We start from the raw sequence: 14,397 nt of genomic DNA on the forward strand, positions 1-14,397 counted from the left end.
GGTGATGAATAGGTGCTTACATTTCAAGAACATTGGTGTAGCATTTTCATCTCTGCACCACGAAAGGAAGGCGAGAGAGGACATCAATCGCGCTTTCTTCTTGCGTCGTTGGTACATACTATGTCCAAATGTCAACATCTGACAGAGGCTAACACAATAATTGACCAATACTGTGTGATCCTTTAGGCCTGATTGTGGAGTTACTTCTTTTTAAATTCTTTGTATTTCTGAGGTACAGATGAGAGGTCACCTTGGCATTCACAAAACAAATGATGGAAATCACCTATAACTGGTATAGCAAATGCAGACCGGCTAGTGTCAGAGAAAAACAAACATTAATTCAGTGTGGGGTACTAAACCTGGACTAGCTCACTTTGCTGTCACAAAGTATAACATTCTTGTATTACAGTACTTAAACATGTTTAAATCATTCACATTTTATGAATATTTTCATTAACTTAACAATAAAATTTCTATTGAGTATGCAGAAAAAACTATACTTACAAGAATGAGAAAAACACTACAGCTTTAATGCACAGGAACTTTCCAATAGGGTGCATAGGGTTGAGCTCCTCTCGGTTAGCACGGTAGAATAGCACCAAACAGTACATAGCAATGAACTGTGAAAAGTTGTTGATAGCTATCATGTAGGGAAATGCAGCATCCGCTCGAAATTCACCCTCGTTGTATACACCATTCAGCTCACAAATACTGCACAGACATGTAATACAGTCTGTAAGTATCATATTGTACTGCACAATAAAACTAAAATTCATAACAACAAAGCTTGTGGTATGATAGTTTAGAGATATACATTTCTTATGTTTGTATAAAAATGAAAAATAGGAAATGAAGTATTCCATCTTAACACATAGAACAGTCAATCACTTTGGGTGGGACTATATTAATTGAAACAAGAATTATGCCCAAAATATTTAACACAAATAGTGAGAGTGTGTGCGTGTGTGTGTGCGCGCGCGCGCAAGCGCTGTCTCACATTTTGATAAAAGGCACAACCTTGGTAGATGTTTATCCTAACAATTTTTTATCTGCCAACACAGTTTTGCATTATTGTGTTAGTATGATTATTTATTATCTAAATGAATGGTTGAGTGTCATCTCATTAAAGGTGAAGTGTAGCTCAGTTTAAGAAGGTAGGATAAGTATTTGTCAATGACTTGCTGAAGAAACCATCTCGCTATTTACCAAAAGTGGTCTTGGGGACACCAGAAGAAACCTAAAATGCCACACTGGAGGTAATTTTAGCATTTCTCCACTCAAGTATGAATCCAGAGCTATGTCACCAAATTGCCTAATTTCAAAAATTAGCAGTGTTACCCACTGCCCTAAAAACTACTGTATTGAAAAGAATTGTGTCCATTGCTCTGAGTTTCTCCTACTAGTGCTATATCATCTATAACATGGACAGTATTTTCAATAGAAATATTTGTACAGAAATAGTGACAGTGCACAATTACTCAAAAAAGAAACCATGTATGGGAGGTACTGGGGACAAATTTGAGAAGAGAATAACAGTCCATAAACAGCAAAACTAATTGATTAAGAGCAGAACCAATCATCAATTTATTCATCATTATGTTCTGTAGACCCCATCATGAAGGAAGAAGTTTACAAATGTGAAAAGAGCCAAGTTGTACATTAACAATCAAAATGTGTAATGCCACCTGTTATAGACAAAGGAGCTCCATCATCTACATTTTTTTTTTTAATTTCTGACACATATTTCTAACACCACTAATAAAATTTCTAATCCACAACTGTTTACTGTATAACCAGAATGAACAATGCTCCTATCAAACCACAAAAATGGTGACTATGTCCTGGGCAGAGTTAGGGATGTAAAGATGGGAACTAGCTCTTCTGGCAACTTCAAAGACACTTAAATCAAATACCTTGACACATTTGTGATCTTTTACTTGTTGTTATTAGTAATAATACCAAGTAATATAATGCAATGTGTCAAGTAAAGTAACACAATACCTGGTGTCATGTGCCATCACATCATACAACATGGCATTTGTCATGACGTGCAGTATGACACAACATGTATAAAGTTTAGGATGCATGCATTCCCACTCTGAGATACTTCCTATTATAGATGCTCCCCCACTCTGGATACTTCCTACTGTACATTCATCCAACTCTCTAGAGTCACATAGATATGTGTCTACTTGCTCTTACACCCCTCACCGCACATGTAACAGGAGATACCGGTAGGTTTGGTGTCAGAAATGGTACCTTCCGGAAAAAAATCAACCCCTTCTCCACCCAGAAATTAAAAAATTGTTTAACATCCTCCCAGGAACAAATCCATCCCAAATCTCATCTCCCCAGAAGATATTTTAACAATTATATGTATGCTCTTAAGCCACATGATTATATATACTGTTTACTATTGCTGGCAAATCTTCTGCATTTTGGGCACAGGATCAGGGACTTTAGCTTATAAATTGCAAGATGCAGGTGTGGCAACACCTTGCAGCGAAGAGAGCACACTGCATTGCATAAGTCAGGTTAACTCATAAAAAAGTGGAAATATGACAAGATGTTTTGATTTAAATGTCTCTGAAGCTGCCAGATAAGTCAAAAAAACAAGTTCCCTTCTTTTACATTCTTAACTCTGCCCAAGACATATTCACTTTTTTGTGTTACGATAAGAGCAGTTTTCATTGGGGTTCCCATATTTTTCTCTACCATAATTGTGACATTAGATCACTATAGGCCAGTAGATTTTTGTTAACTTGGGCAATGACTAATCAGATATAGGCTTTTCATTGTCTTTTGAACCACATTGCTTATGAGTGGCAATGGTTAAAGCCCTCACAAAACAACAGCACAACCATTAATAAAATGTATTTGTAAACTTTCTTACAAAATCTGAACCAATTCACACAAGCACGAAATTCACAAAAAATGTGTATTTTGAATGTACAATCTGAATGAAGCTACATTTTGAAAGAAACATTTCAATTTTATCACAAGAATTCATTTGTATTTATTTGATTCAATTTAAAACATTCCCATACATTCAGTTCACATGTAAGAATGAATTTCACATATTACATTTATTTCAACTTTCATCCATTGCATCCCAATGATGGATAATGATCATTGCATAAAAAAATCTTTTTGACTTTATCTATTCATCTACCTTTGTGCAAAATTTGAACCAATTCATACAAGCTTATAGTATAGAAGTGTCGTGCTTCAAAAACCTCCCAGAGAAAAGTGTTTCTGCACATAACATCCCAATGGTGCCATTACTGAGCATTAATTTCAGTCCAATTAAAATATTTTGCAAAATGAATTAATTGATTTGCACAATTGGCCTGGACACCAGCTCCAGTTCATCCTTCAAACCTTGCTTAATATACTGTAACAGCAACAGTGAGACAAAGTTCAAATGGCTATACAAATGACCACCAGTCTGGGGTAAACCAACATTTTTTTTACCCTATGTTCATAGCTCAAATAGGAACTGAGGACCACAATTCTATGTGCTGCCTTTTCAGACATATTTGCTACAGTGCTTCTGTGCTTTAAGAATGCAGCAACTAGAATGTTACTCTTAACAACTAATCTTATACACTACTTTGAAACATTCCAAATAAATGAAAAACATATTATTTTACATTTGACATGTTAGATCTGGGTGCAAATCAGAATCTCGAGTCAGGTCACTGTTTCATTTTGGTCACAAAAGTAAATTTTATTTCAAAATATTCACACTGTTGTCAGTCACGACATAACTCCATGATTGCTGATAGAGTCATTTTCTCAGTTCAAGGAAGTTATGTAATAACATATTTGGATTTGTATATACTTACAAAGAGATGAATGTTGTTAAAGGCCGTACCACAGTATACTGTAAGATTCCATGTTTACACATGTGAATGAACTCCCTGCAAAAATAAGAACACTTTAACATTAGCAAATGAACATGAACCAACATAAAAATATTAAATTAAATTTTGAAATATCTAAGTTGACTTATGAAATTGTATCAACACACATAATTCATACACCCCTTCACATATTTTCTCTCATAAATTCCATCATAGACAAGAGCCTTCTGGTGCGTGCAAAGAGTCAAATTGTGTAACAACACATAGAACCCACCATTGCAGGCTGCTTCTATGACGTATACTAACAACCCATTACAACTAATGCTAATCTACTCAACATTGTGACATATGGGATTTACTTCTAGATTATATTTTTTACCATTTTATAAATCAGAGTATTGTCTGTATTAGTAAAAAAAGCAGCTATTATGAAAAAAAAAAAAAGTCCAATACTCTCCCTCTTGCACTCATGAGCTTTTGGTTTTGTTCACTATTTCATGCTAGGAATTTACGTAACCATAATGATTTTAGAGAATACTATCAGTTGTCTGTATAGTGAAAAAGTTAGAACCTGTTTGATATGAAATTACTATTGGCCAAAATTTCCACCTCCCCAGACTAGATAAAATGCCTAATCACAGACAGGCTCAACAAAAAGACTGTCAAATGTGAGCTTTTGGCCAAGAGTAGACAATGCACGCACACGTTCATGCAAGCATAACACACACATGCACAACCACTGTCTCTAGCCACCAGGCCAACCAGAGATAGTGGTCATGTGTGCGTAAGTTGTACTTGTGTGAATGTGAATATCTCTCTCTCTCTCTCTCTCTCTCTCTCTCTCTCTCTCTCTCTGTGTGTGTGTGTGTGTGTGTGTGTGTGGGGGGGGGGGGGGGGGGGCGGTCTATTTTAGATGAAGGCGTTTTGGCCAAAGACTCACATGTTTGGCAGCCTTTTGTTGTACCGTTTGCGAATCAGCATCTCTTCTATATGGTGGCTAGTGATCTGTCCTTTTAATACTGTCATTATTCCGTCCTTGACTTTCCATTGTTTGATTTGGACTACAAGAAAAGCTATGCTTGTAGGATAGAAATGAAATGATAAGAAGCCTTTTAAATATGGTACTGCATGGGACAGTTGAAGATGATGATAATGATTTAAGATGCTAAACTGTAGGTTCATCAGTACCCTTACAGAAAACAATTAGAGAATGTCAGACATTTCATCTTAACTGGGAAAAAAAGAAAAAGCTAATGCTGCATACAGTAATATTATCTTACCAGAAACTATTCTATTCATTTGTCTCAAATCATCACCCACCCACCTACACCCTGCCCCCCCCCTCCCCACACACATTAATGCGCCCCTCCTCCCCTTTCAGCTAGCGTCAGGACTTTGATGATACTTATGCCATTATTGAGAAAATGATAAGAGATTATAATTTTCCATCACAGACCCTGGGCATATGATTAATTAAAATATGACTATTTTCTTCAAAATGATGGTTGATATTGTTATCAAATTCTTCTTGGGACCAAGAGCTGGCTGAAATCTGAAGTATGAAGCTCCGAGTTATTTAGCAATTCATGGAATGTATATCGAAAGCACAGATTAGACACTGTAGGCGGGGGAATGTTCATTGCAGTTGACAAAAATATTGTCTCTACTGAGGTCAAATTTGTCTGTGACAGTGAAGTTATCTGATCACGTATAACAGGTCTAGATGAAGTCAAGTTAACTGTTGGATTTTTCACTGGCCACCTGGTTCTGCTGTGACGGTTTTGGAGTCGTTGCCAGAAAGTTTATGGTCGGTAGTTTGGAAATACTCAGACTGTGCAATATTAGTTGGAGACAACTTGAACCTACTGAGTATAGACTGGGACATCAATGGATTCATTGCAGGCGATACAGACAGACAGTGTTGTGAAGTTCTTTTGAACACTTTTTTGAAAACTGTCTTGAGCAACTAGTTCAACAGCCCCCCCATAATGGAAATATTTTAGATCTCACAGCTACAAACAGGCATCAGTATAGAGACAGGGATCAGTGAACACCATTTCATCATAACAACTTTGGTCACTGAAGTTAATAAATCAATCAAGGAGGCTAGGAGAGTATTTCTGCTAGAGAGAGCAGATAGACAGTTGTTAGCATCCCTCTTAGACAATGAATTTGAATCATTTAGTTTCAGTACTATAAGCATAGAGGAATTATGGGCAAAGTTTAAACGGACTGTAAACCATAGTCTGGAGAAGTAATTGCAAGTAAGTGGATTAAGGGCAGAAAAGACCCACTGTGGTTCAGCAACAAAATTTGAATATGCTAAGAAAGCAAAGGCTATTGCAATCTCCATTCAAATGAGAATGTGCAAATGATGATAGACAAATATTAATAGAAATTCGTGCATCTGTAAAAAAGACCGACACGTGAAACATACAACTGCCACTGTCATACTTTAGCAATAAATCTTGCCAAGAACTCAAGAAAATTCTGGTACTACATAAAACTGATAAGTGGGTCCAAGGCTTCTATCCAGTCCCCACCGACTGGTCTGGTGCTGCAGTAGCAGACAGAAAAAGCAAAGCTGAAGTTTTAAATTTCACGTTCAAGAAAGTGTTCGTGCAAACATACCACTGTTTGACCACCCCACAGACTCCCATATGGAGGATATAGCAATAACCATTGCAGTTGTAGAGAAACAACTGAAAGAGTTAAAAGCAAATATGGTATATTTTCTGAATAAAAAGATGTGATAGAGCTTCACAACTTCCCTGTTGTCTCTTTACAATTATAAACACTTTCTGGTACTGGAATTGCATTTTGTTGTTGTACTACCATATTATTTTTGTTCACAAGTGCTCAAGTGGACATAATTGCTCACCACGCGTCCATTTGATCCAAAGGTGGCGGGGGATGTTTTAATAAGACTAGTGAGCTCCAAAGAAGTCTCATGAAGAGCCATGGAAATATTTATCCAGTCTGAGCTCTCTTGACGGGGAAGGTCTTATGCAACTGAGGTGCGTCATGTCGCCTGAGATTGCAGATTTATTGAAATTTCATCCTGAAAGCTTTTAAAGCATGACCCGCTTGTATTTTTGAACTACTACAATATATTATGTGCAAATATCCAACATAAAAATGTTTTTCTTTGACTCTTTTATAAAATAAAGGAGTGAACTGATATTAATAATTATCACTTTACAAACTTTTTTGAGAAATATTAAATTAGCTCACAATTATACAATATTGAGGACTTCAAAGACAATGCATGATGGTGGTGACAATTATGATTATCACATTACAACAGAGAATAAAATAATCTTAGAATAATATATTTTTGCTTACCATCCCATTTCCCATGGACCAAGACAGCACAGGGGGAAGATGTGGTGCACTTGTGGCTTCAGTTCTAGATTGGCCTCCAGATCCATCTCAGCATTCAGATAATTTAAAAGATATGTCATAAAATTGTATATAACATATGCTTCATAACATTCTCTGAGACTATCATAATAAATTGACTGCTGTGGACAGAGAAGACCTATCCACTGCAACAGACAAAAGACATACGAAAACTAGATTAAAAGATGAATACAACAGTACCAAATAAGTGAATGTACAGATATACAGCACTGAAAGAACTGAGTCAAAACAAGGCCCCGGCAGTAGACAACATTTCATTAGAACTACCGATAGTCTTGGGAGAGCCAGCCATGACAAAACTCTTCCATCTGGTAAGCAAGATGTATCAAACAGGTGAAATACCTTCAGACTTTAAGAAGAATATAATAATCCCAATCCCAAAGAAAGCAGGTGTTGATAGGTGTGAGAATTAGCAAACTATCAGTTTAATAAGTCATGGCTGCAAAATACTAACATGAATTAATTACAAACAAATGGAAAAACTCATAGAAGCCAACCTCGGGGAAGATCAGTGTGGATTCTGTTGAAATGCTGGAACACGAGGCAATATTGACCTACAACTTATCTTAGAACATAGGTTAAGGAAAGGCAAACCTATGTTTCTAGCATTTGTAGACTTAAGAAAAGCTTTTGACAATGTTGACTGGAATATTCTCTTTCAAATTCTGAAGGTGGCAGGTGTAAAATACAGGGAGTGAAAGACTATTTACAATTTGTACAGAAACCAGATGACAGTTTATAAGTGTCAGATGACAGTTATAAGAGTCGAGGGGCATGAAAGGGAAGTAGTAGTTGAGAAGGGAGTGAGACAGGGTTGTGTAATATCCCCAATGTTATTCAATCTGTATATTGAGCAAGCAGTGGAGTATGAATTGAAATCTATGGAGAAGAAATAAAAACTTTGAGGTTTGCCGATGACATTGTAATTCTGTCAGACAGAGCAAAAGACTTGGAAGAGCAGCTGAATGGAATGGATGGTGTCTTGAAAGGAGAATATAAGATGAACATCAACAAAAGCAAAGTGAGGATAATGGAATGTAGTCAAATTAAATCAGGTGATGCTGATGGATTAGATTAGGAAACAGCACACTTTAAGTAGTAAATGAGTTTTGGTATTTTGGGAACAAAACAACTGATGATGGTCAAAGTAGACACGATACAAAATGTAGACTGGGTATGGCAAGCAAAGCGTTTCTGAAAAAGAGAAATTTGTTAACATCAAGTATAGATTTAAGTGTCAGGAAGTTTTAAGTATTTGTATGGATTGTAGCCCTGTGTGGAAGTTAAACATGGACAATAAACAGTATTGACAAGAGGAGAATAGCAGCTTTTGAAATGTGGTGCTACAGAAGTATGCTGAAGATTATATGGGTAGATCACATAACTAATGACGTGGTACTGAATAGAATTGGGGAGAAGAGGAATTTTTGGGACAACTTGACTAGGAGGGGGGGATAGTCTTGTAGGACACGTTCTGAGGCATCAAGGGATCACCAAGAGATGAGATACACTAAGCAGATTCAGAAGGATGTAGGTTGCAGCTGTTATTTGGAGATGAAGAGGCTTGTACAGGACAGAGTAGCATGGAGAGCTGCATCAAACCAGTCTCTGGACTGAAGACTACAACACCACCACCACCACCACCACCACCACCACCACCAACAACAACAACAACAACAGATATTTTATCAAGAAATGTATTTATTTCAACAACTTAATTATTGTATTTTTACGCTTTTCTGTCACATGTGCACAGTGAACAGCAAACGAAAGGAAGAAAGTCAGGAGTTAACGTTTCATCAGCATTAGGATCGTTAGAAGCATGAATGCAAGTATGGATTTTACAACAATTTTTGAAGAAAACATTCTTGTGTCTGCTTAACCTACTTTAGAGAAACTACAAAATATCTAAATCTGGATGCCTGATTGTTATTTATGCCCTACTTCTTCCTTCTGAAAGCCTGTTTGGTATTTCATGTATTGTACCATCTTACTAAGAAAGGGTTTACCACAAACAGAACACAACTGTTTCAATATTTTAATATCCTGTAGTGATGACAAGTGACAGCCACAGCAGACGTCAGAAGAGCAGCTAATTATTTGGCAAATGTTAACAGGATTCACATGCTGGCCTCTTAAATGCCTTCTCCTTGCTGTAATGCAGAGTTCCATGACCTTAATTCTGTTGGTGCTTTATGCTTTTCCTTGTGTATTTGTTCGCTTGGTTACCCACCAAAACTTGTGTTTGTGTACACTGTGTTAGTGATTACATCACATTTTATTGTTCATATGTTGAATGTGAAGGAAAGTGATTTATCAGAATAAAGTGGTATTCTAAACGACACATTGATTCATATCTCATTCTTGCTATGACCAGAACACAATATCGAGTTTGCAAGCCCACAGATATGTGACAGAGCTGATCCTGATGTGATCACAGCTAGAAAAAATAAACCAGCGACATGGAAGTATTGCAGCGAACTTCCTTCGTGAATCATAAATTAGTGAAATGATGGACACACCAACAATATCTAGACTTGCAGTTCGGCTACCCCTGTTTGGCCACACAGCTTGGCACTATGGTTCATGTAGGTAGAAGCAAGTTTCCTCCATGATGACGTGAAACCAATTCCACAAAATTTGCACTGGTGTCTAGTCAACTGGACCACCACTACACAGCCAAGGTTCAAGACATTACAGTTTCACCTCTGAATATGGACTCTCGTGAAGCTAAAGGCTAAGTTAATTCCAAGGGTGTCCACTTTAGAGGAAGAATGAGTGTGGTAGATTCTCATGCAGTATGGTATCAGCGACAGAAAACCATCGCAGTACCTTCGTCACTTAAGAAGCAAGGTTGACACATACATGGTGCCTGATGCATTACTGCACACATTGTGGAGCAGCCGTCTGCCAGCACACGTGAAGGCCACTATAGCATCAAAAATGGACACGTTGCTCGACGCTGCAGTGGACCTGGTGGACTGGATTCAGATTGTGATCATACCATCCCCCTGCCATGGTACTATGATGGTATGTAATAGCACCTTGGTGGTAACATGAGTGGATTATGACAGTCTCATGAACAAGATCGATGTGCTAAGTAAGCAGATGGATGAACTTTTCTGTGGCCGCAAAGCTAGAGAATGGTTCTGCAGAAGATGGAGAAGTCGTTCTGCAGCGAATTCCGCATCAGCCAATGACTCAGCCCGGACAGACCTGTGTTGGTACCACAAGAAGTTTGGAGACCAGGTACAGAAGTGCACTGTGCTGTGTACCTTGCTGAGTGGTAAACAACAGGCAGAAGTAATCACTCCAGATAGTTAGTGATTGTCCTTGCCTCTCTTAATCACAGATCACAAGACAGGATGCATGCTTTTAGTGGACACTGTTCTCACCTAAATTTTTGTCGCAGACCCAGTTACACAAATACCAACCAGCTAGTTTGTTTTGACTTCCCACAGCTAATAATTCAACCATCGCAATGTTTGTAATGCAGCACACCGAGTTCGTCATGGGACTACAACATGCTTTGGCATGTAATTTCACCATGGCAAATGTAGCCAAACACTACAACACTACCACAGACCCACTGACTTCATGCAGACCCAGACATATTGCCCCTAATTGATAAGCTGCTGCAAAGGTGCAAAGGCAGAAATTAATGCCATGTTGAAGGAAGGCATCAGTTGCCTGTCAAGCATATCTTGGTGATCACCCCTACATTTAGTACCAAAGAACAGTGTATGGCAGCCATGTGATAATTACTGTGCCCTGAATGCTAGGTCAACGCCGGACAGCTACCGTGTTACTTTATTGAGGGATTATAATTATGCACTATTTGGGAAAAAGGTTTTAACTTACTACACTGTGCAAGGGAATACACACATATTCTTGTAGTTGATAGAGATATTCCAAAAGTTGACATTAAAATGCCGTTTGATATATGTGAAAGCATGTTTATCATGTTTCAATTGAGAAATGCTTCCCACACATGTCAAAGATTTATAGATTCAGTTTCACAGGGCTTGCAGTATTGCTTTGCATATCTTGATGGAAGACTAATTTTTAAGCAACCCCTGATGAACACAAACAGCGCCGGATTGAGGTATTTAAATGCCTTGATAAATAAAGAATAATGTTGAACACCTCAAAGTGTTTTTTTGGCCATCTTATATCATCAGCCAGATCACTGACATTACTGGAGAAAGTTGAAGCTATTTTAAATATTGCACAGCCAGAAACTGCTAAAGAAGTGTGAAGATTCCTGGGAATTGTTAACTTTTACTGATGTCACCTACCTCATGTGGCAAACTCCAAGAGTCTCTTACTGCAGCTTTAGCTGGTCCTAAAGTTAAAGGCAAAATGCCAGTGCAGTGGACAGAATCAATAGATACTGCGTTCAAACCAGATAAAAAAAGGTATAGCAGATACAGCCCTTTTTGCACATCTGGCTTTAGAAGCACCTCTCTCGTTCATAGTAGGTGCTAACCAAACTGCAATCAGTGCTACATTGCAACAGTATGTAGATGAGGCGTAGCAGCCTCTAGCATTCTTTTCATGAAAACTCTCTCTGGTTTAGCAACAATGGAGTGTATACGGTCGTGAGTTGTTGTTGGTTTATGAGTTCATTAATTACATTCATACACAGCTGGAAGCAAGAGATTTCATTGTTTATACAGATCATGAACCCCTAATTATGCCTTTCAGAAAAATAATGATAAATGTTCCCTGAGAAAATACAGTTAACTGGATTTCATCGCACAATTCACCGCCAATGTAAGAAATATCTCAGAAACTGTCCCAGGTGAGCAGTATCATGAAGACAGTTGACTTCATGCAGCTAGCACAAGCACATGATTCTGACGAGGAACTTCAGGATGTTTTAAAAATATACTGCATCTTATCTTCAATTTAGGCCTGTCGACGTTCTAGCCATAAGCAGCAAGTTTAACTGTAAGGTTCTGAACAGAAAAACTCATCCATTTGTTCCTTCAGCACTACACAAGCAAGTCTTTGAAATCTTACATAATTTATGCCACCCATTTGTGAAGGCAATAATTAAGCTAATTTTTGTATTTAATTTCTTGAAGGATGAATCTACAGCCAGTTCCGCACTTTTATTGTCCTGTATAAAGTTAATTATTTACTGCAAGTTCATTTTAACAATAACATCATGTATTTTTGCAGTTGAAAGCTAAGTGACACTTGTGGTGATGTAAAGAGCAACAGTACTGAACAGTGGATGATGGGCAACGAGTAATTTTGAGAAATGAATTATGCTGTATCCTGGGCAATTTGATGGAAGAGTTAACGTTTGGCAAATGTATGGAGAACATTACCTGGCATCATGTGTAGTTCCAACACTGAAGTGCAGAGATGTTACAGTATGGGGGTGTTTCTCGTTGTTAGGGCATGGACCCTGTATTGTGTTTGCTGAATGTGGAAGGATATGAAAACATCTTACAACACTGTACACTGTGCACAGTACAGGAACAGTTTGGAGATGATGACCGACTGAATCAGCAGGATGATGCACCCTTTTATAAAGCAGTATCTGTGAGTCAATTGTTCGTAAAATTGCTGAAATGGACTGGCCTGCCCAGAGTCCTGACCTGAACCCAATGAAACATTTTTGGGATCAGTTAGAATGCCAACTTCACTCCGACCTCAGTGTGCAACATTATTGACTTCTCTGGTTTCGGCTCTTGAGGAAGACTGGGCTGCCCTTCACCCATAGGCATTCAGATACCTTATCGAAAGTGTGCCCAACAGAGTTGAAACTGTCATAAATGCAAAGGGTGGACACACCCTTTAGTAATGTCCACTAATATGTGTCCAGAACCTTATGATCAAAAAGTATTTATATACAAGGTATAATCAAAATGTAATGGGTATTTTTCTTTTTCTTAAAGAATCTTTATTTATTCATCAATGCCAACTTTGTCCTTTCAAAGTAATCCCACACAGATTAACCCACTTGTGCCAGCACTTTTTCCAATCTTGAAAGCACTTCTGGAACTCACTTTTCATTATGATGTCCAGCTCCTTCAGCAATTTTGTTTTTATCTCATCAATTGCAACAAAACTATGTCCTTTTGTAGTTCTCTTCAGTCTCAGGAATAGAATGAAGTCGCAGGGGGCCATGTCCGGCAAATACAATGGCTGATGAGAGATGTTTGGTTTGTGGGGCGCTCAACTGCGTTGTTATCAGTGCCCGTACAATTTCCCAACCTTTGCTCAGTCCAATTTCGCCACTTTCCTGGATGATGATGAAACGATGAGGACAACACAAACACCCAGTCATCTCGAGGTAGGTGAAAATCCCTGACCCCGCCGGGAATCGAACAATGGCTGATGTAACATAATGGTTTTATTTTTTGTCAAAAAATCGTGAACAAGCATTGTGGTGTGAGTAGTGGCATTATCATCATACAGTTTCCATGAGTGGTTTTGCCACAATTCTGGCCATTTTCTGCAGGCTGCTTCATGCAAGCAGTGCATAACTTGCAGCTAGTATTTCTTATTGACCATATGACCATAAGAGTTGTGATGCACTGTCCTATTGTAATCGAAGGAAATGGTGAGAAAAAGCTTTACATGTGTTCAAACTTGTTGAATTTTTTTCAGTCTTGGCTCTTCAGACAGTTTCCACTGGGACAACTGAGCCTTGGTTTCAATGTCATACCTGTATACCCACATTTCTCCACCTGTTATAGCCTAAACTTTAGAAGTTTCGGATTGTTTTTGACTTAATTCAGCAATTCTGGAGCGATGTCTACATGACACCATTTTATGGTCAAAATTCGACTTTTCAGAACAAACTGCTGCTTACATCTTTCATGTTCAAAACATCCAAAAAATTGCTTGGCATGAGCCAAAGGATATGCCGACATCATCAGCAACCTCTCTGATGGTGATTCAGAGATTTTCCAGAACCACTTGCTTTAATTCTTCAACATTGTCGTCAGTAATTGATGTGCTAGGGCACCCAGGGTGGTACATTGGACACTCCGGTAAGTGGGGAGCACGGAAATTGGAGCAGTTTACACAATTAGGTGGTGGGGTGCAAGGGCTCCCCACAAGAAGAGGGTAGCACGGTCACCACAGA

General features: G+C 38.2%; 1 protein-coding gene across 1 annotated transcript in view; it reads right to left on the reverse strand.

Moving 5' to 3' along the window:
- Window positions 1-14,397, reverse strand: part of LOC126094679 (transmembrane protein 184C) — a 70,909-nt gene that overhangs the window by 47,657 nt on the left and 8,855 nt on the right. The window contains exons 3-5 of the mRNA XM_049909196.1: window positions 7,212-7,414; window positions 3,849-3,923; window positions 505-711 (exon numbers count right to left, since the gene is read on the reverse strand). Of these exons, the coding sequence (XP_049765153.1) occupies window positions 505-711; window positions 3,849-3,923; window positions 7,212-7,414 (485 nt within the window). The remainder of the gene's footprint in view (window positions 1-504; window positions 712-3,848; window positions 3,924-7,211; window positions 7,415-14,397) is intronic.

The sequence above is a fragment of the Schistocerca cancellata genome, chromosome 8, assembly GCF_023864275.1.
Source record: "Schistocerca cancellata isolate TAMUIC-IGC-003103 chromosome 8, iqSchCanc2.1, whole genome shotgun sequence".
NCBI lineage: Eukaryota > Metazoa > Arthropoda > Insecta > Orthoptera > Acrididae > Schistocerca > Schistocerca cancellata.